Genomic DNA, 27,995 nt, shown 5'->3' on the forward strand with positions numbered 1-27,995 from the left:
GCATTTTATCAGTGCAAAAATCAAATCAAAATATTAATTAGTTGAAGAAATTGTAACATTTTTCTTTATAATAATTTTAATTTTATTTATTTTAAATAGTATAAATTTGTATTTAATGCCATGGTTCATTCCGATAATAAAATATAGAGGTAAAAGGGATTTATGTGCAATCTGCACTTTCAGTACAGAAAGGTCATATTAAATGCACCCTAGCGCCAAATGAAGCATATAGAGCCCAACATTTTGTTTTGGATTTTGGTTAAACTATGTGGGTAGATTTTGAAAAAATACTTTAGAAAAAAAAACTTTTAGACCTTTGATCGCAGGATCCAACGTCCTTAACCTCTCTACAGGGTATCTAAGGAAAACTAATTATAACTTACTAGACTTTGACCCGTGCGTGCACGTGTTGACATTGCATATGATATCGGACATTTACAAAATAGATACATCGACATACTGTATTGTTGATATTTACATAACCAATCTTTAAGCCTACAATAATGCTTTAATTTCACTACACTCTGCTTAATTAAAATAATCTGTGTCTCGGGACAGGCCTTCACCACAGTTAAAATGCCTCCCATTTACCCGTAATGTAGCAAAACATTGCAGAATCGCTCCGAAACGATTATGGAGAAAATTAATGAAGCTGTGTTGAAAATAACAGTAAAATTATTCATAACAAACCATTTTGAGGCTGTATATAACTTTCATCTAAAAATTTAATTCTGTTATTCAAGAATTCAACACTTTTTCACCAACATTTTTTACTTGCTTCTACAGTATTTTACACACCATGCTCATGCAGACATTTGGAACTCTAATATTAAATGCACAAAGTTAGAGAAGGGACGTATATACTAATATATATTTTTAATATATACGTCCCTGGTTAGAATTACATGTACCTCCCGTTTTTTCTTTGATAAACAGAATATATTGCAAATATATTTCAATGATGAAAATTTAAACGTATTTGTATTATCGTTTCTGAGTTCATCCATGCAAATGTGCTATTGTGGAAACATAAACTAATTCAGAGCCTCCAGTGATTTAGCATAAATGTAATGCGCACGTGCTGCAAGATTGTAAAATCCAAAAATGATTTCCGGATTTTTTAAAGGAATTTTCGTTGATTATAAATTAGCAAAGCTTGATTGAGAAAAAATAGAAAGAAACTTATAATCTTCAAGTACCAATGATGTTAAAAATATATAAAACAAAAGACAGTACCCTTCCGATTTCTCGGTGTTAAAGCCCAAAAATTCGAATCTATTATTTTGATATTGTAGTGTAGAAACGGTAACTACTGCACAGTGAACTCGCTCTATATTTCCCGCGATAAATGTAGGTGCATCTGAGTTTTGGCATATCGATCCGTTATACAATCTTCCTAGAGAAAGAGAGAATTGAGTAAGTTATAGGTGATGCCGGTGAAGAAATCATCATTAGTTACATGTATAAACTAGCAAACAAATTAAGAACTATAAACTACATGTATATCCCTTATTGGTGTAACTTTAAAGCGTTTTAAAGAACATTTCTTTGAAAATTTCTTTGGCCGTCGACAACCATTACAGCAGTGTCTTCATACATGTACAAGAATGAAGTAACTAAGTAACTAACCAACTTTTCCTGGCACGAAGTCCGAGAATACGGGCATTATATATTTTGAAATGCGAACGAATGATCAGTTGTGCATTTAGATATAGTGAAACGCAGGCGGATGCTTAGTGGAAAAATAAAACAATGTTTTAAGGTAAAGAATGTTTCACACCGAGTAACCACGAAGAAAGTTTTTATACAAAGTAAAGTTACAACCTATGTTTAATTCCAAAAAGATTTGGCATACTTTGATTAGGATACTAACGGTAACACTTGTAATGAAAAAAGTGTCTTGAATATTCATACAGTCTTCGATGTTTAACATTACTTCATCCCATTATCTATTCACTAGACCTTGATTTGCCACTATGACTTTTGATAGATAGTTCGCTCATCTGCGTCATCTATAATTTACCCCATTACATGTAAGTAAACTCTCTCTCTCTCTCTCTCTCTCTCTCTCTCTCTCTCTCCAATTAAGTCACAAGCGGTAATGTCTCATCTCCGCCTATTACGATCAGGCTCCACCGTCACCAACAGTTTCAAATCCCTCAACACATTCCTCAACTCAAATCCTTTAAAGAAATGTGCATAGATTTGAGGTAAAACCTCAGATTTGAGGCTGAGTATTGACTTGAGGAACGTTGGTGACGGCGGGGCCTGATTGGACAAAGGTCAGTCAAAACATTACGTAAAAACTTTTATGGAGTTAACGCCTATCTTAAACGCTTCTACGTAGTTCGCTGTAACCCGAATTTTGAAAGTTTCCTGTCATATTCAATTTATAAAAATCCATACTGTTGGCGTGTTGTTTGGGAACGTTCAAAAGCGCTTGTTCATTTCTTTAACTGCTTTTTTTTCAACTAGGTAAACTCTGGGTTTTTAAGATGTAGTCTCGTGTTCCATCCTTCTCTGTATCCTCCATAATTTAATAATAAACGTTGATTGATATTAAGTTAAGCATGCTATTCTAAATACACAACCATTGTGTAGGTTATAGTACCTCCCCTTTCTTAGATACATATATTTCAATTGCTGTCACACCCACGGATGATAACATTGAAAATTTGTGCGAGATATTCCAACTTCTGAATGGAGAAAAGATGACAAAATTTCCCATTATAAATCTCCGTCAAAAATATGTTTTCGCTCCTGTTATTTTTACCGAGTGAAAAATCATGTTTCAATAAAGATCTTGGTTATTTTTCATTGATTTAAATTACACTTCTTTCACAGGTATGTGTACCTCAAATGTGATGCATTGTTATCTTTGGACAGACTAAATAGTCCGAAACACGTGTATCAGCGCTGATACACTACTGTGCATGTACTAGTATATGATATATGTTTCAGTTTCAGTTGCGCTCGCCTCAACAGTCGCACTGTAAAACATATTATATTGTCTTTACATACAATTTACATCGACAAAATGGCATGCAGTAGTTTCTCTTTTTTTAATATTAATACCTACCATATATCAATATTTTTCTCTCTATTTATTTCGATTCAAATCTAAAATGAAGAATGAAATCTTCGTGATCGAGTGAAACGATGTCGGCGTATGATCATATGCACTCTTAAGCTTTTACAAACTACTTTAAAATGCATTATTAACTAATTAACTGACAAGTTAAATTTTTAGGCATTGTTATCCTTTACTTCAAAAATTGTACAGCGAAAGTTTCTACTTTGACGCTGTTCGGTGTTATGATCACTATAGAAATTCTGAAAGGCTGATATATTCCTTTACATATGTCAGCAGTCCCCTTTTAGGCCTATAAGCTTTCTTATATAACGTATATTGCATTTATACATGCAGTCATATCGATCACGCATACCAAATCATTAATGACTCATTAAATATATGGAGTTTAATAATGCTTTAATAAACCATTAAATATTGAAACAACCGGCTCCTGACCAGTAAAATTATGAAAGGTTAAGCGAGCTCACTCCAAGTAAACAATTAAAATAAAAGTAAACTCAACTGGCTCCAATTTCAAATTTCACATAGAATTAAACCTACAAGTTATTATCTGCATAAGTTGAAATTAATTGATTCTCCCTTATGTAGCTTCTGTATGACAAACATTGAAACAAATGATCATCTTTTTTTTTATAAATGTTTTTATTTAAAAGAACTACGGTGTGATATTGAGGAATGGTTTCTGAATGAATGTGGTATTTCCAGTTTTTGATAGGAAATCTGTTTTTGTTGTTGTTTGTTTTGTTTTTTGTTTTTGTTTTTTTTTTTGGTAAATTTCTAAAACCAAGCATCTATAAAATGCATAATTTAATATCAATGTTTATTAAATGGTTCGTCAAGCAAAAAAATAAAACCCATTCATTATTCAAATATTTTATTACATATTACTTAACAATAAATAAAGTCAAAGTATTTACAGGATTTTTATTCAAACATTTTTTTGATTGGTAAGATTAAAGAGGAAAACTCACACGATAGTTTTAAATGAATAAAAATGAGTAGTGATAAAAATGAGTACATTTGTAATGATACTAATAATGTTTTTTCTGCATTGATCATTGCACAAATCACAGGGGGATCATCAGGTATAAAGTTTGTTCATTTTTCTCATTTACGCTGTCAGTACTGCCCAATTTTTCTTTGCATTCAAGAACTCCTAAAATAAAAAGTAAAATAAAAAAATAAATTATGAAAAAACCATCTGTGTGATATCAAGACAGTATCATTGTTCTGCATTCCTTTCATTTTGAATTTGTTCTACATCTACAGTTCACAATTCATTTTAGAGTAAACATGGCATTATGAGCTGCAATTGCTTGTTGGTATATTTCATAATCCGGGTTAGCAGATTTTGGTAAAGTATGCCAGTAGAGGATATCTTATTTCATGATACTTGGACTGCTGGACATGCATTTACTACTCAAGTTTGTATTTTGATATTTTCTAGTTTTTAATTCTTTATTGGAAGTTATTGCATTTATCGGGTTATAAATGTAATTACAATGCTGGTTTTTTTAGATAAATTAATTTCAATTTACCTGAAACTGTTTGTTAATCTCTTGCTCAATGGTCATTGGGTGCCTAAATGTGTTCCACCAGAGGCTAATATACTGCAAAATATAGAGAATAAAGGGGTTAGCAATTGTTAGCCATTAAAGCTTGAATAATCTTCCATGGTATTCGAAATGAGTTATTTGTACTAGTTTGAAGGTAATTTTCACTCAAAATATAGATACAAATATACAGTCCTAAAGAAATAATTATGTAAACTTACATCTGTCATTTCTGAGTAACAACTTCTACAGACTGACTTAGCAGCCCCAGTCTCATCGGCCTCACAAGTACAGACTTGGCATTGGGAGGGTAAAGAGGATTTAGCTATGCGGTTACTGATGGTGTCAATGGCCATTTTCTGGTGGCGGACTTTCTTTAGGGAAAGTGAGCTGGAATCAAAGATTGAACCATTGGACAGTAGGGCCAGGTGTGAGCAGGTGTCCACTGAATAACCCATGTTCTCAAGGCTCTTGTCATTAGAGTTCTGAAGGACATATTTCCTTGTGCGGTCCATTCCTGTAATTAGAAAATTTACATTTCAAACTGCCCAATCCCTGATACCATGACAATTTATTTTAAAATCCCAAAAGACCCTCCAACTTTTTCATTAATTAAGAACTGGAAGCATACACACCCAAGATTTTCTGTTTTGGAGTTTTGTTTCCAAGCATGAATTCCTGGTCTCTCAGAATGTGGAATTGAATGTTTCTGGCCTGCAGAGTGTGTCTAACTTGTTGGTACTGAATGGTTTTGAGATCAGAGCAACCTCCACATTGCAAAAGAATAATGTTCTTGACAACACCGGCACGGAATGGATAATTGGCAGCCTGGAGGATAGCATCTAATGTGTCTGTCTTGTAGCTAGTGAAGGTGAGACTTTCTACACCCTTGACAAAATTGGTAGCATCATTGAGTAACTGGCCATCCATTGTATGACTGTGTGATCCCTTCTTGTTAAACCCAATCAATCCATATTTGTTGTTTGAAATACCTAAAAATAATGGCAAAGACATAGTCAGTCTATAGTTACAGAATCCATAAAAGCCTTTGAGATTTTTCTTCAGGTATTGAGAGAGAACATACCAGCTTTAGTGAGTTCTTGTTCAACTTCATAGACTAGAGAGCCAAGGTGTTTGGTTGTCTCCTTATTGCATGGTTTCTCCTCCACAATGAAGATTGTGTCTGCTGACGAAATAGGCTGGTAGTCATCACTCCTTGGAGAAATCCTAATGGTCTCACCAGCCACGAAACTCTCAGCATTGGGGGCAACACACTGAACTGTAACAAAATAGGAAGAAAATGTAACAGAGGTTGTATGGTATAAATCCACACTATTTGCAATGAAGAAAAAATGAGGATGAAAACATGCTAGAAACATACCACATTCTTTAGGAGGAGGCAGATATACACCCTGTTGACGACACTGATGAAGATAGAATCTGGAGGCAGCACACATATCATCTCGGTTCAAGCACATCTCAAAAGCTTTGTCTGGATTAACCTAAATGAAATAAATATCAAATAGTAAATCAATTTTTCTGTAGTAAAGACCAACTTTCATTATTATTCTAGTTCAATACCACTGCACTTTTCATTGGTCATGATCATGAACACTTACCTGTCTGAAGCATGGCCTGAGCACCGAGTCGGTTGACTTGAGGACTTTAGCACATTTGATGTACTTGACATCACTCTCATCCTGGATGATGTCCACAGCATTGTTTCCATTGGGCCTGCATTTCTTGCTGACTTCCCAACTGTTGTAGAAGCTGTCCTCATTTTTGACAATCTTGTTGTCACCTGTTGTTAGTTCATCGTACTGCTCATTGTTGTAGGTTCCAAGTATACCTGCCAATTTTCCAAAGTACCAGCCACTGACTTCAATTGTGAAAACGTTGCTTGGGAGGTCCCCGGTTATGATCAGACCACGTCCGGTATCTAGTTTGATCCAGTCTCCTACTCTCTCCAGGCTCAGCTTGTGTGACATGTATGGGAATTCATGGGGCTTGCCATCAATCTTTACCTATAAACAAGATGATAATGAATAAATAGAATACACTTTTTTTTGTTACTCATGGCTATAAGTAGCTTGATGTATATTGAATACTCTAAGGACAGAGTAGAGGACTTACAGTGAAATCTGGGAAGATTTCAATGGTTTTTCCTTCTGCAAGAACCAGGAGATTATCCATGATGTTCTCGTTTGGCTTGTAGTTCATGATGACTGTGAAGTTGTTGTCAACCAGGTCACGAGTCAAGACAAAGCTGCAGTCTCCAGAAAAGTCAAAATTCTTTCCGTCAAATGTGATGAAATGCCTGTTACCAGCCACATAGGCATACCCTTTGAATGGTGGAATCCAGTCGATGGGGTGCAGACTTGCGGGTCTAACTCTATAGTAAATGTCCCAGAGGTTGAAGTCTGAGTCAGGGATAACAGTCTGGACTTTGCCTGCGAAGTCTTTCATGACATTCCTGAATTTTGTGACTGGTATCTTTGGTAGACGATCTAGGGTTTCCATTCCAGTGGGCATGTAAATTTCGACTTCAATGTTGCCATTCTCAGGGTCAAAAGCGATGACTCTGGATTTGTCCAATCCCAGAATCTTCATTTCAGCAATGTCCTCAACTATAAATTTCTTGATGTCACTATGCATTTGAGTTGCGATGTCCATGAGTTGCTTCTTGATGGACAGGAACTCAAATCCAGTGGACAGCTATAAATAAAAGAAAACATATTCTTAGTAAAATTGCTAGGTAATAAGAACAGGTATGCTGAAAAATAAACAAAATAATTGTTTTGATAATATATTGCAGTGAGAGTAAGGGATGTAACTGACGTAAAATACATAGTAAGATGATTATCTACTTACCTCTTCATAAATTTCCGTTATGAGTATTTTGAATTTGACAAAGTCTTTGTCCTGATTGAGTTCCTCGTACTTGCTTTGCACAACCGAAGTCACCTTTGTAACTACATCATTGTAGGGCTTCATAGGATCGACATTCTTTACTGCAGATTTAACCTTTTTAACAACCATGCTATACTCTGGCATGGCTGGAAGTCTCTCAGATATTTGTTGCTGCATTTTTATGATGTCAGGGTGCTGAAGGATCAAGTCCAGTTTTTCTGTAAAAGAGATACAGCTATGAAAATACATTGTATTAGATGTTTTTCTCATGAAAACCAACTTTTATTCATGTGCAAGAAAAGTTTGCAAGGTTCTTGAGATCAGTATTGTCTCCAATATTTCTCGCTGGGAACCAGGACAGAGTCCTTTATTGATTTGTCAAAAAACTAAAAACAAAGACTTGATACTATGAAAATATTGTTGCTTGCTGAAAACCATTTTATCCCAAATTGCAAAATAAAATCATTGCAAATGTAACTTTCTACTCCAAACAAAACTTTTAACAATTTTGTTGATGATCTTGGGTAGAATGTCATGTATAAAACAAACCATACCTGAGGCGATTGCCTTTGTCTTTTGGAGGAGTTCTTTGATCTTCCGCTGAAGCGTGCGAATGTTTGCTTTGATGCTAGCTGTCATTGTGTCTACCTCCTTCATCATCATGCTGTGTACCTCTGTCTTGTATTCCTGTCCCACAAATAAAATTTACAAGAAATCATTATATGTAAACCTGGATCAAAATAAATTCAACTCCATTTAACCACTCACCATTGCCTTGTTACTTAAAAGTTGATGCTTGTTTATAATTATAAAGACCCTCATACCCTACCCTAGTTATTTTAGTTCTGTTCTCACCTCAAATTTGGATGAAAGTTCATTGACTATCTTGGTGTATTCCTTTTCAAATGGATAAGTCTTGATATCATTGGATAGTTCAATGATTTTTGTCTTCAGGTCACTGTATGTTGTCTGCATGGATCTCTTGGCTTTTTCATACTGTACACTAAAATAACAACAATATTAATCTTATCTTTTTATAATATATTTCTTTGATATTAACTTTTTTTGTAAAATGGCATAAAAATCTTTAACTTGTTTTGAATACCTGGTAGATTATTGTAAATGTGTCATATTTAGCTTGTACAATATTTGGCAGAAAATGATTTTTCCAATGATTTGAAGTACATGTAGTAGGTTTCTATGTGTTCTTTTTAAGTATATGCAAGGAATTTAGTGATGTACTTTCTACCAAAACCCCAAAATAGAATACAAATATAATGTATTGCATTTACAGTACTTCATGGCGCTTACATGAATTCTTGAGTGCAGTTGTTGAAGAACTGGCTCATATCCCCAAGATATAGATCATTGTCTCTCTTCATTTCTGTCAGTTTCTGCTTAAAGATTTTAAGTTCATCTTGGAAGTTATCAATTTCTTTAGCCAGAGCTTCAGCAAAAGGTTGAATCTCATCCATCAATTCCTTGCTAAATTTGGAGTCTTTTCCAGCCAGTTCTTCAGCAATTTCAGTTCCCACTTCTAACAATGCAGCATTAGCTTCTGTGGCATCCTTCATCATTCTCTTGGCTGTAAATTCCTGAAAGCCAAAGTTAAAACATATCAATTGTACAATTTAAGCACAAAACTTTCAAAATTATCCAATGGAGAAAAGGACAAGTAATGTTTGTTTAGTGTTAGGTATGTTACCATGGCATCAGCAAACATTTCTGGTCTCCAGTTGATCTTTCCATGTAGGATTCTTGAGTCTTTGAGCTGGATGTTGATGAGTGATTCAGTGACCTGCTCAAAGTTACCAGTTCTGTAGAGCTCAACCTGAAGATCTTTCTTGGTTGGCAACTCTGCTTTCATGTGTAGGGCTGAGTTGGGGTTTTCTAATCAGTGAAAATGTATAACAGGAAAATATAAAAATATGGAACAGTTATTGTATCCAAGTTATTTAATTTTTCTTTATCATAAAAGTAAATATTTAGAATATGAACTATTTTATTCATATTTTCATTTAAGTGTAGCCATTTGGAATAGTTTACCCGAGTCGTATTTGGCTTTGATTTCAACACTTCGTTTGTTCTCATCCACTTTTACTATGAGGTTCTCAGAATGCCTGCCCTCGTCCAAACAGCCTACTGTTACCAGCAGGGGTGATGTAGATTCTACACGGCCAATGATACCCATAGATTTTCCTTTTGGTTCATACATCTAAAACATAAATTTCTTATTAAAACAGAGACAAAAACCTATATGAATTACCTTCCAGGTAAAATGTAATTAGAAACTGGGATGGGTGAACTCTTCAGTGAATACTTACATAAAGACCAATCTCTCTCTGCAGTTTCTTGATCTCCATGAACATATTCAAGTTCTCCGTCTTTCTTTGGTTGGTGAGATATTGAATGTTGGCACCAAATGTATCAATGTCATCAGACTGTCCAAGGTGCCCACTCAGGGTCATATCAAGGTTACTGTATCCCTGAGACATTCCTATAGCCCAGCTGTAGTTAGAGGACTGGGGTCCTGTAGACTTATCGTCCAATCTGACTGACATTACTATCTTCCTATTCCTTTTTGGAGAGTAGGAAAACTCCACAGTGCTTTCAAATAATTTTGAAGTTTGCCGAGTGGATGTGTTGATAGTGTATTCCTGTAGAAAGAGAAAAAACAATATTAAAAAGAACAAAAACACACACATAAATTAATCAAATCAAAAATGTTTCAGAAGAAAGCCAATGATTTTATCACTTGAATAAGTTGTACCTTGTTGAAAGTTGGCAGTTTGATGTCAATTTTATGGTCATTGTTGCGTTCGCCAGAGGAGCATGTGAGGCGAATACTAGCTTTTTTGTCTGTATCCATGTCTGCATCCCAATACAAGGTGTTCTCACTCCATACCACAGGAGCACTGTCGTCATATTCATTGACTAGTTCAATTGATCTTGTTGGAGTTACAACCTTTGTGGAATACTTGTTGTTATCTTGGTGAAGGTCAAATCCTGCTTTTTTGCTGTTGTCTTTGTCCCATGTTACAATGAATTTAGACCTCTTTGTGTTGGAAGTTTTATGAAGAATTGCATCAATACCAACTGTTCTTGTAGCATGAACAACTTCCAGTTGTACTTGATTATGAAGGTCTTTGTCATTAACAATGGATGCTTGGCCTTTGACTTGGAAGTTGCTATTGATGTCTGCCTTGTTCCAGTTTATGGTAGATTCACCTGTAAAAAGACTGTTTTCTTTCTTTGAATTGAATGAATATTCCATTTGTCTAGGATGTCTGAAAGTCAGCTTATAATCAAATAGCCAGTCTTCATCAATCAAAATGTCTGCAGCTTCATCTATATCCAAATATGTACCACCATTGTATTGGATAAGGACAGTTCTTGAAGATCTCATCAGTTTGTCATTTTTGTTGGAAGTTCCATCCTCCTTATATTTGAAGCTCTTCAGTTTTTCAAAAGGTGTTTCTATAGAAAGATGCATTCTAGATTGTGGTTGGTTTTCACCAGGTAAAACTACAGATAAATCAACAATTGTTCTTTTTCTTGGATTCATAATGTTTTCCACTTGCATGATATATTCATCTCCTTGCTTTCGACTTGTGACACTAAGTTGACAAAGTCTAATAGCTTCAAAATCACTTGTTATTTTGCCGAAAAGATCCAAATCAAAAATGGTCTGGAGTCTGTTTCTGCCTTCCAGAGTGATGGTGGAAATTTTGTCAGAAGAAACCACCAGTTTAGTTGAGTAAGTCTTACTTTTTTCAGTGTGAGTGAATGATACTTCTGATGTTGTAAAATTTTCATGTGGAGTTAAAAGTTTCAAGGTAAACTGAATATCAGATGGATTAGGTGACAGGGTCATTTCTCCACTGTATCTTAGCGCAGTTCCAAAGAAAGCAGAAGCAGAAGAGGAAATCAGTTGATCAGTTACAGTATTCACTACAGAGATTTTAATGTCTCTGTGATATGTTGATTCCACTGTGACTGAGCAGTCAATGTCAGGTAGATTTATCATGCATCTTGAAGCAGTGGACATATGATTAATATCATTCCATTTCAAAGCAGCATTTGATGTGCGTGTCCACTTGTCCTCTGCCTTATGAGATATTGAAATGAGTTTTTCATCTAAAAAGGTAATAACGATATCTCCAACCATATCATCAGTGTTAATTCCTGATTTTATTCTGGCCTTTTCGGTGCCATCAACAGTCAAGTAGATATCTGTGGATATCATTGGTGTTCCAACCAGATTTCTAACAACTAGTGTTAAATCTGATGGGAGTTCATCAGAGTCCACAAATTCTTTGAGAGGAGAATCCTTGATGGAAACTTCCATATCAATTGATGGTAAATCAACTGAAACCATAGATTTTGCAGAACTCTTCTTACCATTGATATTGGTTGAAATGGTGGTTGTGTATCTGTTGCCCACTTTTTTGTTGTTGAATTCTGCAGACACAGTGTTCATAGAAGTAGTGACAGCCCAATTTACATTGATAGTTGGAAGATCAATGATATGAGACATAGAGCCTGTGATCTTCTGACTGTCCCCGTATCTAACTTCAAAGTCTGCGGTAGATTTTGAAGACTTTGCCTTGACCACAACACTTTCGAGTCCTTTATAAGGTGTGGTCACCTGAATGTTGGCATCCACAACTGGCAATTCTGCCTTGAATGTACCATCAGCTGTTATTTTTTCTCCTTTGGAATACACAATTTGAATTGCTCCTTTGTATCCATCTGAGGATCTATCAGTTTTGATGCTGGCAGACGCTGATTCATAGCCACTAAAAGATGTTTGCAAATCAACTTTAATACCAGTTTTTGGAATCTGAACAATGACTTCACTAGTAACAGCTACCGTATGTTTCTTTTCCAGACTTGCTTTGACTCCTGTTTTATATTTTCCTTGGACCAGTTTGTGTGTAACAGCAAGATCCATTTCAGTGTAATTTTTGAAGGATGAATCAATTTTCACTGAGGCAGAAATATCATCTAGTGACTGTGCATTGAATTCAACATCTGTACCTATGCTGTGTGATTGTAACTTTCCAGAAACTTTGGTGGAGAATGCCAGAAGAACTCCTGCATGATCAATATTGAAACTTCCAGTATATCTTTCACCTGCCATAATTAAAGTTTCATCAATGTCTAGTATAAATTCATTGTTGCGAAGCTTGTAGTTTGTTCGGGATCTCCATTCATTGTCAGTTCCCATTGTGAACTCAATATTGGTTGTGAACCCTCTCTTCTTTTGATTCTGGTCCAACTTGAACACAATATCATTGGTGTATGGAGTGAAAAGTGTGGCTGTGGTTGCTACATCACCATTTTTAAAACTGTGGTCATAGCTTGCAGCAATTTTTTTATCTTGGTATTTGATTTCTGCTGTGGATTTGAAATTGCTGAGTGGTCCATCTCTGTTAAAAGTTATCATTGTTTTTTCCCATCCTTGCAGTGGTGTAATCAAAGTGGAAGTGAATGCTGTTAAGTCATCAGAATGACTAAACACTGTGTCAGCCTGGATTAACTTTTGGTTGTAAGTAGTTTCAATATGTGTTTGGAAACTGTCCAATGATCCCTCGTGATTTATGGCTAATTCTATGAATTTGACAGCTGGGAATGTCGTTGCTAAATTAATTTTACTACCTGTGATTCTCATGGAGTGAGATGTCTCAAGGTTGCTCTCCAGACTGTAGTTGTTGAAAATGCCCCTGATGTTAGTTCTAAGATTTGGGAATGTACCATCATGAGAAAAGCTAGCTTCTGCAATTTTCAAAACTTCAAATGGAGTTTTAATCATGGCTTTTGCCTCAATAGTGCCAATTATGTCAAAAATAGTTTCAATTTCAATTCTTTCCTTGTTAGTGCCATACAGAAATTGTGTCCTCAGATCTTTCCATGTTTTACCTTCATGGCTGAATTGGAAATCTACAGTGTTATAACCTTTAATTGGGCTTTCCATATGGAAGGTTCCAGACACTTTAGGTTCAATGCCAAACGTAGTGTCCAACACAACTTTCTGATCTTCATTGTAAATGATTTCAGCATGATTAACAAATGCATTGATGTCACCATTTTGTCTGTAACTAATAACTGCTGGCATGTTTCCTGGAGTTTTGACAGTGAATGTTCCTTGTAGATTTTTAGGTTGAGCAACATAAGAACCAATGACTTCAATTTTCTGGGTAGGAAGATACTCTATCATGAAGCTTGTTTCTTCTGATGTGACCTTATTCTGTCTACGGATTTCAGCCTGCATGTAAGGGTATTGTGGGAATGGTGTGTTCAGCTTGACTGATCCATGGGTGTTAAGATGATCATGGTTCCACTCTGAGGATGCTGTTATTTTCTTTACAAGAGGATTGATTTCAAAATCAAAGTCAGTGGAAAACTTTCTCCAGTTACCATTGAAATTGACCCCTGTTTCAAATCTTTGCATTGTTGGGAAAGGTGAAGTGATGTAGACACGAGCCTTTTTAGTTGTGTGTATGTTGTAGATTCCTCCAATTGTAATTTTTTGCATGGGTGCATATTCAACAGCACCTTTTGCTTCCCAATCCAAACCATTCAATTTATGGCTGGCATCAATGATAATACTGCGGGCTTGTGGGAAAGGAGTAGTTAAGGTCAGTTTGCTTTCTATATTATTTAAAATGTCTGAATGAGTGAAAGACCCAGTGATTTTTTGGTATGGCTTCCATTGAATTTCTAAACTAGACTTGATTGGCATGTTAGCACTCTCTACTGAAGACTTGAGTCTGAAGTCGTCCATGTATTTACTGGTAATTTGAAGGTCCACAGATGTTTTACTAGTTTGTCTTCCATAATTTAAATCAATGGTTCCGATGTTTTCTTTGTCAGCAATGATTTTAGCCAGCGTTTTGATGAATCCAATCTTGTTCTCATGCTCAAATACGGCATCAACTCTCCTCAGTGATGAAGATGGGACATTCATCTGGAATCTGCTTGTAATTTTATGATTTGGAACAGTTTGGATATCACCTGTCAGTTCGGCTGTAAACTTCTGTTTCTTTCCCCAGTTGATCTCTGCTGTACTTCTGATATCACGGTCAGTGTTTTTGTGGGACCAGATCAGTACCATGGTGTCATAGGGTCCCTTGATATCAAAAGTTCCTCGGCTGTCTAATTGCCATCCTGTTAACTTGTGGTCCATTGTTATTGTGTACAGGTATTTGTCATTGTTATGAGTAATAGCAGCTACGGATCTGAACTTCTCTAAATTATCTTCATGTGTGATATTAAAGATAACTTTCTCATAGTTCAGGATGCTGGATGAGAACCCAATATTTCTTGTAAACTCTCTTTTTTGAAGTTCATAAGCAATGTTTTCACCATTTGTTTCAATATGAACAAACTGCTTCTGTCCCCACTCTACTTGTAAGCTTGCACTGTGGGATTTCTGAGAGGAAGAGAGCTTGTTGATCAGAATCACATGTGGGTTTCCATAGGCTTCAAATGGTGTGGTCATCTTAATATCGAGGTTTAGGTCCTGTATCATGGGTGGATATTTGGATGTTGCAGTCACTGATACCGTTTGACCCTTTGACCAGGTTACACCAGCTTGTACTTCATATTCATGTTTAGTGTAGCTGTTTCCAACTTTGACATTGATTTCCTCAAAGTTTTGGAAAGATGTCTGAATAGACACAGAAGCCTCTGTTGCCCCTCTATATTTCTTGCGATTGTCCATGAGCTTTACTTCAGCAAATACCCTCTGATTAGGAATCCATGAGACTGATCCAGATGTCTTGTAAGAATAACTCTCCTTGATAAGGTTTTCGAGCTCTCCTGCAATTTTTTGACCAGGGTATTCAAGATTTGAGATAACTCTGAAGTCTTTCCAGCTGTTTACTCTTGCAATGCTTTGCAACAAAACTCTTTTGTCTGCATTACGGATGGCATCCCAACTTACATCCACTTTCCCAATGTACTGTCCTTCCTTATCTCCACCTTCAACTTCAACTGCAACCTTGCGTTGAAGGTACTGAACATGGGACATGATCTTACCATACTTTTGTTGTTGGTACTCCCCTGATGCCATAACAGCATACTGATCATTATCATAGACCACTGTCATGTCAAGTTTGGGGCTTGCTAGGCTGATATCAGTGGCAACATTTAGAGAGACTGGCTTCTGATTGTAGATTTTGAGATTTGATGCAAATTCCACTGATGTATTGGACTTTTGGTTGAACTCTCCAGCTACAATGGACTTTGCCCCTTTCTGGTGTTGAATAACTAACTTTATGTCACCCATACTGTCAGTTTTTCGAGATCCTGTTGCTTCTATTTCAATGTCTCTTCCCGGGTACGAAAGTGTAGCCTTTCCACTGTATTTGGGGATCTTTTTGGTCTCATCATTGAGTCTTAGGGAGGCGGTTACTTTGTTCTTGTCTTCGTATCGAATAGCGAAGTTAGACTTAACATTTTTTTGTGTGTGTGAATGTGTGCCTGTGATGGAAGCATCCAGATCCTGAAATATGAAAAAGAACCTTGTTTTCCATACCTTATACTAGAAGTTATATACCGGTAACTGCTGAGAGCCTGATATGCCCGCTCAAATGAACATTATAATTTAATTTTATGATATAAATTTACTTTGAACAAATATAGATTTTAAATTTATTCTTGATTTTCAATTTTTTTCAGATGCCTTCAATTTAAAGATATTTGTGAACTTTTAATGCTATTTTGTTGCATAAAATTGGGTTATTTTTAAGTAATTTTTTCTTCGATGAAACAGAGTGCATACTTTGCAAATATTATATTTCATCAAAGTTGTATCAAATATTTATTAAAGAGTTCTGACAGACAGAAAAAACCATGCTTGTTCTAATAAAGCTTTGTTTATCTCAAGACAAACTTAAAGAAATATAAACATTTTTTACTATTTAATGATTCAAAAATAGCATATTTTTATTTTTTGTTTACACTATCAGTAAGTGCAAATAAATGATGGAAATAAGGTATTGTAATATATGATCTCAGTCCTTCTGCACATTGGAATCAATCAGTGCAGAACCACTAATTTTTTTATTATTTCTTGAGTTGGGAATAATAGATATGATTACTTACAGCTGGTTGATAACCAATGGAGACATTATAGTTGATGCTGGCACCATTCTTTTTGAAGCTGTATTTTGCGATGCCATTTACGATAGCCCTCTGTTTATTAACTTTGCTGGTGTAAGTTCTTCCATAGTCAAAGGAAGATTTGATCTCCACCACTTGATTAAAACGATGAACAGATTTCAATTGGAGAAGGTTGTTGTAGGTGGAATAGCGAGATGATTTGAAGTCTCTGAAATAAAAATACTGAACAGTTATAGTTATAATGAATGATACAAAGACAGCCATAGTGTCAAATGATGAAGGAAAGAGAAAAGTAAATTTTGAAAACTGCAACCCAAATTTATGAAAAACATTGTTTTAATGATCTGACATGAATTTCTGAAATACAATGTACTGGTACTTACGATTTTACTTCAATACTTGTCAGTGTTCTTGTGCCTTTGTTAAGGATCTTGCTGCTGTATTCAAATTTATCCTTTGCCCATTTGAAAATGCGGACAAAATTGTAGTCTCCAATCATTTTACACCCAAAACTTTTAGGTTTCTTGTCCGTGTTAAGACGAACTCTTGCCGTGGTTTTCTGAGGTCCTTTGTAGTTTGCTCTTACTTTGTAGAACACCCGCTTTCCTCTTTCAATTTTTTTGACATCCCCTTCAAAAAATATACAGTAGTGATGTAGTGATTAATTTTAGATAATTTTTAATAGATTTAAGAGCAGCAGAATTCTCTTATCATTATTATCAAATGAATGCATTCTGTATAATTGTATCATTTGTTGTCATTTAAGATTTATTCAACTGAAGTTAAGTATATTAACAAGTTTAAACAACAGAAATTTATCTTACTGTATAAATACCAGTATTTTTCACAATATGATAGAAGTAAAAAGTTCTGAAGCTTTTATAAGTAGGCATCAGTATCTGTAAATTTCTTACATTGTAAGTGTATGTGTGTGTGTGTGGGGGGGGGGGGGGGGGTCATATTTTCAATTGCCCACTTACCTTTTACACTTATAGGAGTTCTAAACAGCTTATCCTCTGTAATAACTACCCTGATGTTAGATCCTGGTTTTCCAGAAATGGAGCCTTTGACATTGATTAGGTCCTTTGTTGGGGTTTTAATATACAGTTTGGGATAAGCAATCATTTTGTTCTTTGTGTCAGAGAGTTTTGCAAGGATTTCAGCAGAGTACTCCTTCTTTTTCTCATAGGTATACTTCAAGGTGACTCCTTTTGCTTTTGGTGTGTTCTTGATATCAACTACAAAAAAGGCACAATATGAAGAATATCTGATTCCATATAGCAATTTGCACAAAACATTTGAAGATGAAAGCTGAAAAATGTTTAGTGTACATTGACTTTGAGTAAAACTGAAAAAGTCATGGTGTGGTCTGTATAAAAGTAATGTACTAAATGAGTCATTAATCAAAAGCATGTTTCAACTAGATTTAGCTGTAACTGCATCCCAAGATATACTATCTGGTCATCATATTGGTACATGTATTTGTTTCTTTACCAAACTTGCAGTTTTAGTTAAATTAAGTAAATTGGAATGATTTTCATATTCTAGAGTACCATTAATGGTGATCGGATCATCTTGTATTCCCTTCAGTACAACAACTGAGTCCAGAGTTTGTTTTTGTTTGCTGTTCACAACATCCACAGATCCATCCAAGCTAAGAGGGGCTGCATTGGGATAGCTAATGACCACCTTGGGCTTATATTTGGTCTGGGGGCCCTTGGTGTTGATTCCGACAGAAGAGTCGAACCTGTATTCTTGAGTCTCGTCCACAGTAGCAAGACCAGACAGTTTCTTCTCTTTCTGTCCATTAACTAAACTTCCTGTATATGCAGATTTAAACAAAAAATTCATGAAATAAATATTGAAGAGAAATGGCATTTAAAGATTTCTATCATATTTAAACACATGGAGGTAAGGCATAATGAATTTTACTTTAACGATAAACAGGTACATATATATACTTTGTTTGGTTGAACAATTACTAAATTGTAAGATAAGCATGTTCCAGTAGCTGGTATGTATATTCATGTACATGTACATTTTTCATGTACATTGTATAGTGACTTTAAACACATTATTGGCCCAAGAATGATCGGCCTACCTTTGGATGTAATTTGTACTGGTTTATAGAAAGAAAGATTGGAGATAGTAAACATAATAGGATTTACTTAGGTATGGTCTGTTGTGTGGGGTGGTTTCCTTCTTACCTGTAAATCTAGCCTTCTTCCATGGAGAAATCAGGCTTGACTTCAGGATCTTAGTGTCTTTGTTCACTTCCAGTTCAAATCCTGTTGCTCTCTCAGTGCTTGATCCAGGAGTGTCATAGAAGACTTTGAAATGCAGAAGCTTTTTGTTCTGAAAGACATAGATAATTCATATTAATATGTTCCTTACAAATGTCTTTTTTTAATTAATATATTTAACTTTCTGTTTATTCTTCTTAAAAAACTAAATGAAACCATGTAAAGTCATAATTATGTAAGTCGTTTCATTTTCCATATGTTTGGATTTGAGTTTACTGGGGGGAAAAAGTAGATGTATGAATTAGGTTTACACACATGAAAGCATACACAGAAATGAGCCTGTGTGTTAAGATGAACCTACATCAATCTGGTTGATCTCTAGTTGGTAGCCTTTGTGACTGTCTCTCTTGTGTAGAAGAACCACACTGTGAGCTGGACCACTCAGTGGGAACCCAAGAGCATTGTCCTTACTGACTGGATACATCATGTCTCCACACAGCTCCAGACCAGTCAGCTGGACAATAGTGTGTCCGGAACAAAACTTTCTGGTGGTAATGTCCTCAGAAGCAGGCACTTGCTTCTTCTCTTGATCCTTGAAAACCAGGAATAATTCTGACCTGAAATCAAAATGGTTATGTTAAGATTAACATTATTTGCTGTATTTTTGCACTTCTTCATGGTGTGAAATATGAAAGTTTGTGCAAGATATAAATGAAAGGGACAAAGTGTTACAAGATATTTTAGTTTGATTTATTGCATAATGCCCACCTTGCTGTAACAATTTCTGACTTTGTCTTTGGTACATCAAAGTTGAAGACATATTCCTGCTTGTTCTTGATTTCTATCTTGGTGCTGACACCAGTGCTGGAGTGGAGGGTGGAGGTCATTTTGATTCCACTTTTGGTAAAGTATGCATCTACACTCATCATTGAGGCAAATTCCACAGCTCCACTGTAAAGGAAAAATCCACATCATGGTTTTGGTAAAATATGTTTTTCAAAATAATAACAGATCAAATGCTGTAACAAGTGCTGTTAACATATTTGTGACCAGTTCATTATCTCTATACCTTGGTTCAATGATTCCATCGATAAGGATTTTCTTGTGTGGCTTGGTGAGGTCAATGGTGGCACGGCCCTTAAGATCCACACTGACTGTTCCATTTACGGTCAGGTTCAGTGGAAGACCAATAATGGTGGGCACAATAAGGCTGCTGTCCAAGAACATATTGCTCTTTGTGTATGAAATCTCATTTCCTTTAGCTAGTTCCTGGTACATTTTCAAGAAATTGAAGCTTGATCCTGATGCTTTGGGTGCAGATTGTCCAAGCTGGTTGTAGAGAACTTCATTTCCAAACACTCTGGCATACATGGCTCCCTTCAGCTCCTGTACCTTCTTGTCAAACTAGAAGTAGAATTGATCTAAATTTCAGATTTAGATAGCATTTATTCATTGGTCATAACTTATATATACAGTGTATATTGTAAATGTCAATCATGACAAATAATCACAGTTTGATGTATCCACACTTACATTCCTGTCGACTTTTTCCAGTTTCTTCATTTTGATGTCGCTGCAATCCTTCTCATCTGGATTAATGGTTCCATCCTTGAAGTATCCAGATGGTCCAAAGTAGGATTCCAGAAGGTAATCAAGACCTTCTGCACGTCCTCCGATCTCCAACAAATTCACTGAATGTCCGAACAACTCAACAGACAGGTTAGCAGACACTGACCTGGGGACGAAAGATTCCGGGGACCAAATCAGGTTGCTGTCCAGCATTCCACCCATATTTAGTTCCTGTGAGTAGTGAGACCATTCATAGTTTCTGGAGAACTTGCGCTGATCAAGGTCAAATTTCTTGGGAAGGTCATCACTCTCCAGCATGGTTTTGACTGTTTCCTTGTAAGGACTGGAGGATTCCCTCAAGTTCATTAAGTGGGTCCAAACAAAACTGCCAACCTGTAGAAGATACATGTGTATGAATTTTTAAATGTTCTGAATCCCGTTAAAATATCAAATGGTAGTAATTAACTGCAGCTTTGAAAAGTGTTTCAAATCTTTTAAATAAATCTTTACCATAAAGATATTATTTTCTTATATCCTAAAAGATTTAGGATGTAATCATTAAAAAATTATTAATTTAAGAGCTTACTTGGTTCACTTCCTCTGACATAAGAGTCTCCTTGATTTGCTGGAGAATGTTGTCAGTAGGACATTTCATGACTTGGAGGTAAGCAGCTAAACGCAGCTCAGAGTCTTCATCAGTGTTACGAAACAGAGCTATCAGGTTGTTTCTCTATACAACAAACAAAATAACACAAATTAGCATAAATTATTTTCTAGTAGTTAATATCTGGTAATTTATAGCATAAAAAATTTGAAAATTTTGTGAGCATTGATAGTAATTAAAGCATTTCTTACATCAGCAGCACAGGGCATTCTACGGTAGGCTTCCACAGCAGCCACTCTTATTCTCATGGCATTATTCTTCCTTGAAAAACACTTTTCCAGTACTGGAATCATTGTCTGAGTCTGCTCAATGTTTCCAATGGCTCTCAGGGTCAAGATTACCTACAAAAATCAGGGCATGAAGATTCTTATGTTATGCCACTAAATTATTTTCATGCTAGGAGGCTTATTGATGTTACATTACAGTACCTTCTCTTCATTGGCACCGTTGCAGTCATTGCCTAGATTGGCTGTCATTTTGTTGAGGATATCAGAAATGTCACTGTCTTGTTCACAAGACTGTTTCTGGCAGTAGGTGTGCATCAGGGTGGACATTGGGAGCAAAATCTTGGTGCCATGAACAGTGTTCATCATTTTCTATTGACAAATCAAAAAAAGGTAATTACAGGCCCTTTGTAAACAAAATGGAACTAAAAGACTCTATTTGCAAGTTACCAGTGGTCATCCAATAGTCATAAAGTGAAAGTATTTTAACATTTTTGATAGGTAAAGGTCTTCAAGAAGGATATGAAAGAATATAATGTCAATATGTTGAAATCATTGTATTCTGGTATTAAATAATCATTTAGAACTTACAGCAATTTCTGTCAGCATGTCTTTGGTTGGGTGTTGGATGAAGGAGAGGGAGACCAGCCAAGACTCAGTGAGGGCACCAGTCACATCGTTGTTCATGATGAGCTGTGTTATCTGTCTGACTGCTGCTCCTGTTCCAACCATTGGAATGGCATCCATGTAGAATTTCCTGGAGTATCGGAAAATTCAAATCATGTTGAGAACAAATCCCAATAAAAACATTTTAACAAGGTTATAAATATTGGTTGTTGCCTTTATAGTAGTGTTTTCCATTAGCAACAGTAATTAATTTAAGAAACTGCAGGGTACAAAAAAATATGCAAACAAGTCTTGAGGCTTAGATCAATTCCTGTCTTTGATAAAAGAGATAAGAGTATTGCAAAAATTTCAAAAAAGAGGTCTTCAAAGAAAAAAAAACTATTGCTAACTTGGTTCTCTGCATGTTGTTTGGGCAGTAAGAGGTAGCTTTCACATCTTCAAAGATTTCAGCCATTGATGTGGCATCCAGCTTTTTCATGAGCATGACAAGCTGGGCAAAGAGATCAGGGGTCTCTGGGCGGATGCCATTCTCTGTTGTCAGACACAGTTCCTTCAGTTTGTCCTGAACTTGTTTCTTGGAGGTGGTGATTGCTTTTTCTCCATGAACCTGGGTGAACAAGAGTGTGTCTCTTCTGCTGACCTCAGCTGTTAAAAAAAAACATTCAAATATTTAAAATGTCATTTCTTCTTATTAACACATCCCTGGAACTGAATTTTAAAGGTGTGTAAATTGATGCCCTTGAACACTGATGAATTCAAGGTACAAACATTATCTAGGAAAGTTGCTTTTGTCTTGATTCTAATTTTCAAAATTTAACATTCGCCGTACCCATTCGAGTTGTGGTTCCGGTGGACTTGGACACAAAGGCCAGTTTCTGTGTGACCTCTGTCATGGCACCACTGTCTCCCTGGGAGAAGGGTTTGAACAGATGAACCTCATGACACAGGACGCTCTCCATGTGACCATCTGTAGAAATCTTCTGCTCACATTCATGGCTGCTGTTCATGATGGGAAGGGACTGAAGACTCTGCAAGATTCAAATTTTACATTTACCAAAGGTATTCCAATGTGGGATGTTTTCTTGATAAGATCAGAGGTATTTTTGCAAACAACAGAGACTTGTTCAGTATAGTGGGTGCTTGCTATAGAGATCGCCAAAATTTGAGTTACAGGTATAGGAAATTAAGGCAATGCTTGTGAATACCCACTCTGCTGGAAAAGCCTCTGGTTTGTGTCAGCAAAATTAGTACTGTAGATTCCTTATTTTATGCAATTAATTAATTCAGCAATTGTGCTGTTTTGTATCAAATTGCAAAAATAAGAAATCATGAGCACCAAACTGTTGTTGTATTTTCATACATTAAACAACTGTCAGAAAAATTAGAGCTAGATATTTTTTTTAATTTGTGAGGGATGCTTCTCACAGTTTTAAGTGGAAAATAATTCCTCACTTTTTATTAGTAAGTGTGATAGAAATACTCAAGATCACTAAGAATTGACTATTGATGCCTAGAGCCTATTAGTGGCAATGATCAATACTTACAGAGGGGACCTCATACAGGATGTATCCCATGGAGGTGTCAAATCCATGGCGATTCAGACAGGTGCTGATGTCCTTAGACTTTACAATGGACACTGACCTCCATCCCTCCTGTTTCAGATTGTACTTTGTTCTGCATTTTCCAGCCACATCAGTCTGTTATAGAGAAATCATAGAAGGATTTTTAAACACTCCCAAGTTGTCATTTTTTTATTATACATTGGTACACACAAAGCTGTGATCTCTAAAAAGAAAGCTTAGATAAAACAAGAACTACATGAAGAAGAAACACTGCCTAATAATCACCTCCACAAGGTTTTGTTCTGTTTTGAATGTGTCCATGGTGTTTTGGAGTGAGGACAAGATACCCTTTTTGATATTGAGTACCCAAGCACTCTCCTCAGGTAGGGGACATAACTCCTCCATGATACCATCTTGGAAAGAAAAGCGCAGAGGGTGTTCCTCCAGAGCTGTCTTGAACTCGTTGGACTGAGTGTCTGTCAACAGACTCTTGGGGTAGTTAGGGTCAGATCCAGACAACACAGCATCCTCTATCTATGGTGTAAATTGATAATTTTTTTAATAAAGTAATAGATATGCTTTTATCTTGTTTTCAATTTCAGGGACTAACTAATTCATAGGTTGTACGTTATCAGAGAGAAAAAAGGGTCTCATAGTATTAATCTCTAGTAGAGATATCTGTATAATTTTGAAATTGATTTGGTGGATTTCATTATGTTCTTACAAAGTATGCTGTACAGTACCTTGAGTGACAGTTCACACTTGGAGAGAACTTCAACAAGAGCTGTAGCTGTGAATTTGAGTCCCGATTGTTCCTTGTTCCCGCCATTAATACTGGTCTTTGTTTCTCCTTCGTATGTAAATCTGTAGGTTTCTCCGATCTTGTATCCAAATTTACTCTTGTCTTAGAAAATAGAAACAATGTTTATAAAAATAGCTAAATTTTAAATAAAACCACTCAGTCTCTTACAACTAACCAAAATTGCTATCAAAAAAATGAATAGATATTTTTGTAACGAATATTATATTATTAAAAAAAAACACCCCTTCCCTTCATCCCAACTTCGACGCCACACTGTTATGTCAGACCGTAAACTGTACGATCCATTTCAAATTTGGGGTTAATTGTATAATATTTACATCTACCAAGTATTATTCCCTCTATTTCTTACGAAAACTTATAGGTAATTCATAGCTCTATCGAAACAGCCAGACTGAAATCTACACGCCCCGGTTATTGATTGGTCGAAATCTACAGCGGCTGAAACTGACAAGAAAGTGACAGGACCAAACTTGACACGCCCAGTTTATCGATTGGTCGAGACCTACAACTACCTAGGAAAAATCACGGACTGCACGAAATAATCATGACGACGTCAGACTCAAAGTCTCACAGGAGACGATCTGGCTGTTTCTTTAGTAAACGTAATTACGTACATTAACAGTAATTTAGTGAATTTTTCTAACTTTTCATAATCAATTTATCAATTGGCTAACAGAAAGATGTTAATATAAACAATAAAATGCTTTCTTTGATGATTCATTCGGGTAATAAAGGTAGCGATCATTGCAGAAAAAATTTACATAACCCGCTAACGCGGGTTATGTATTTTTTCTGCAATATCGCTACCTTCATATCCCGAATGAATCACTAAAAAAAGCATTTTATTGTTTAATTATCTTTTACTCAACATTGCTATCTCTGCTAGTTTAAAACTATTCTTACCGAGATAAATGCAAAGTCTAAAACCGAATTAATGCATTATTGATAAATTTTAGTGACAATTTAAAACTAGATGCTGTCATTAGACAGTAATACCCGCACCAAGTGCTTGCCCCTAGATAACACTGTTTTGTACCAGTTTAATTCAAAATGAAGCCGCTCACTAGAGGAGTTCTGGGATCCGTGGGGGTTTTTTTTAGTGATAAACGTCAATTTTCTGCTACTTTATGACTCCCTGGATAAAATTTAAATTTTTAAAACCTTATTGCACATCTATAGAACAGCCCTAATTATATCCTTAGAGATGACGTAGCTACTCCAAAAGTTGTAAAGGGAGTTCTGGGAACCATACTTTTTTTTGCAAAAAAAAAAACGTCAGTTTTTGTTGCCCACTGATTCCCTTAATAAAAAAAAATTCTGGAATCTGATCACACTTCAATATGACACCCCCAATCATATTCTAGGAGATCCTTTGGCTATCCTTTGCCAAAAAAAATGACGTTTTTGAAACCCGTTTTTTTTTTTGTAAAAAAAAAACACGTCATTTTTCAGCCATTAAATGACCCCCAGAACAAAATTGAAATTTCCAAAACCTTATTGCGCATCTATAGGATATCCTAAAACATATTCCAAGAGATGATTTGTCTACTGTTGAAAATGTAGGAGGAGTTAGAGGAAGAAGGTTTTTTGTGAAAAAAAAAACGTCATTTTTTAGCAATTATTTGACCCCCAGGACTACCAGAGAATTTTTGAAACCTTTTTACAAAACAACATGACACCCCAAATCAAACTCGAAAAGTTCAGTTTGCTGGTGTAAGATGTAAGAGCAGGCTGAAAAAGTAAAACGTGACAGATGGACGGACGGACGGACGGACGGTACAGGGTAACAACAATATACCCGAACTTTCTTTAGAAAGTGCGGGTATAAAAATAAACTCGCGTCAGTTGAAAATACTTTGTGTATTGATTTAGAAATGTACACATAATACAACCACTAACTTCCACTTTCAGAGATCGACATAAATGTCTCTGCTTGCCCTTTCGGAGCTTAGTTCTCAACAGACTAGAATATGCGTTTATCTTAGTCCCTGTTTATTTAAGTATGTCACGATAAAAATACATGAAGAATATTGATCAGATGAATTAAATTTCCCGCTCAAATGTCCAATGACTCTTTCACTAAAAGTGGACTTTGATAGATCTAATCCGCCTATAGATTATGATACGTAAATACCTTTCCCGCACAAATGTCAGCATCCTCTATGATCTGATTTATTTTTTTTAAATTTATGTTCAGTTGACTTTAATAGATTCGCTTAAAAGTGTTCAAGCAGCTTGATCCGATTTAAACTGAATTTAAAAAGAATTTCAATGGCCATCCCTCAACCCCCACCTTTAAGAGTTTTAAATATTACATTATATCCTTTTTGATCTAGGGGGCCCTGGCACCCCAGGTGAAGATATTTTTAGAGGGTCTCTGCGGAAATATTACCTCACAATCAACTGTATTTGTTTATGAATAAAATTATGAAAAAAAAACTTTAAGAGTGTTGCAATTCAAAAATATGGTCATGTCCATATGATTCTAGATTTTCGTTGGTGGTAAAGTTGATGGCATTTTTGGGAGATATAATACTGCTCAATGAAAAACGATCGGGGGAAACCCAACGTTACATATAATTTAAATACACATTTTCGCTAGACGATTTATACAATGGTTGTGGGTATTTTATTTAGATAAGCAAATACTGACTTGCAAGCCAGGACTTATTTAAAGAACAAAAAATCAGTTTGTTTCTTTTTTTCAGGGGCTTGAAATCATTCAATACTATTGTCATTAATGGAATATATATGCTGGGTACATTTTTATGATTTTTTGGTTTTTAAAAAGGACATACATGTATGCTTAACGATGTTGTATTATGATTCTTTTCAAGTGAATCTAGACTTCCAAACGAACAGAGATTTATTTAATTTGCATAAAGATTCACGCTATATTAGCAATTGGTATACTATTTTAAAGTATCTGATATAACCAATAGGAAACATCTGCCTGGCTTGCATAAATTGGCGCAAAAATAATCTCAAAGACATTTAACACCGTTCTATTTTGCGAGTTTTTAAAATGAGTAGAAATGCATTGGTCAGTGGAAAATATCTCTCTCTCTCTCTCTCTCTCTCTCTCTCTCTCTCTCTCTCTCTCTCTCACTGAAAATTATAAAACTTACCAGTGCATTGTTTAGCGCATGATGTTTGCCCTAATAATCCAGATCTCTGAACAGGTCCTGTGTGAAAAGAATTCATAAAATTTATCTGTTTAATTTAATATTGTTCTTACCATGTAGTTCTAGAATTACAAATAATTGAACCTAAAAAGGTGTTAAGCACTCCAATATCCAGCTGATGAAATATACCCTCCCCCCCAAAAAATGATGCCAAGAACTTAAATTTTGATTTTACGTTCTTGCAAAGCTTCAGATGCTAAAGATAATAAATAATTATTTTGCGTAAAACAAATGAACGAAAAATGGTAATAGAAAGTATCTAACTCACCCGCTAGCGATCCCGCTACTAGGGACAAGAGAAGAACTAAATGATAATCCATGTTGTCGCTTCATGCGACTGCGAGTCGATTGTTTGATAGCAGAGATCTACCGTGTATATAAGTATATCAGCTGATGGATGTGTCAGAGTCCA

General features: G+C 35.7%; 1 protein-coding gene across 1 annotated transcript; it reads right to left on the reverse strand.

Moving 5' to 3' along the window:
* Nucleotides 1-3,951: 3,951 nt before the first annotated feature.
* Nucleotides 3,952-27,988, reverse strand: LOC128166342 (apolipophorins-like). Its single transcript, XM_052831444.1, has 36 exons — nt 27,852-27,988; nt 27,527-27,583; nt 24,319-24,479; nt 23,861-24,109; nt 23,558-23,710; nt 22,843-23,041; nt 22,403-22,658; nt 21,978-22,143; nt 21,591-21,758; nt 21,354-21,503; nt 21,085-21,228; nt 20,463-20,891; nt 19,999-20,333; nt 19,698-19,880; nt 19,291-19,546; nt 18,894-19,041; nt 18,240-18,506; nt 17,667-17,924; nt 17,070-17,316; nt 16,669-16,894; nt 10,328-16,066; nt 9,882-10,214; nt 9,604-9,772; nt 9,263-9,447; nt 8,869-9,152; nt 8,413-8,560; nt 8,112-8,244; nt 7,519-7,775; nt 6,781-7,362; nt 6,267-6,671; nt 6,029-6,149; nt 5,732-5,926; nt 5,283-5,639; nt 4,869-5,164; nt 4,633-4,704; nt 3,952-4,250 (listed from the first exon to the last, which is right to left on the reverse strand). Exons 1-36 carry the CDS (start codon nt 27,901-27,903, stop codon nt 4,206-4,208), a joined length of 13,425 nt encoding a protein of 4,474 aa, XP_052687404.1. The 5' UTR covers nt 27,904-27,988; the 3' UTR covers nt 3,952-4,205.
* Nucleotides 27,989-27,995: the final 7 nt, after the last annotated feature.

Source organism: Crassostrea angulata, chromosome 10, assembly GCF_025612915.1.
Source record: "Crassostrea angulata isolate pt1a10 chromosome 10, ASM2561291v2, whole genome shotgun sequence".
NCBI classification, from domain to species: Eukaryota; Metazoa; Mollusca; class Bivalvia; order Ostreida; family Ostreidae; genus Magallana; species Magallana angulata.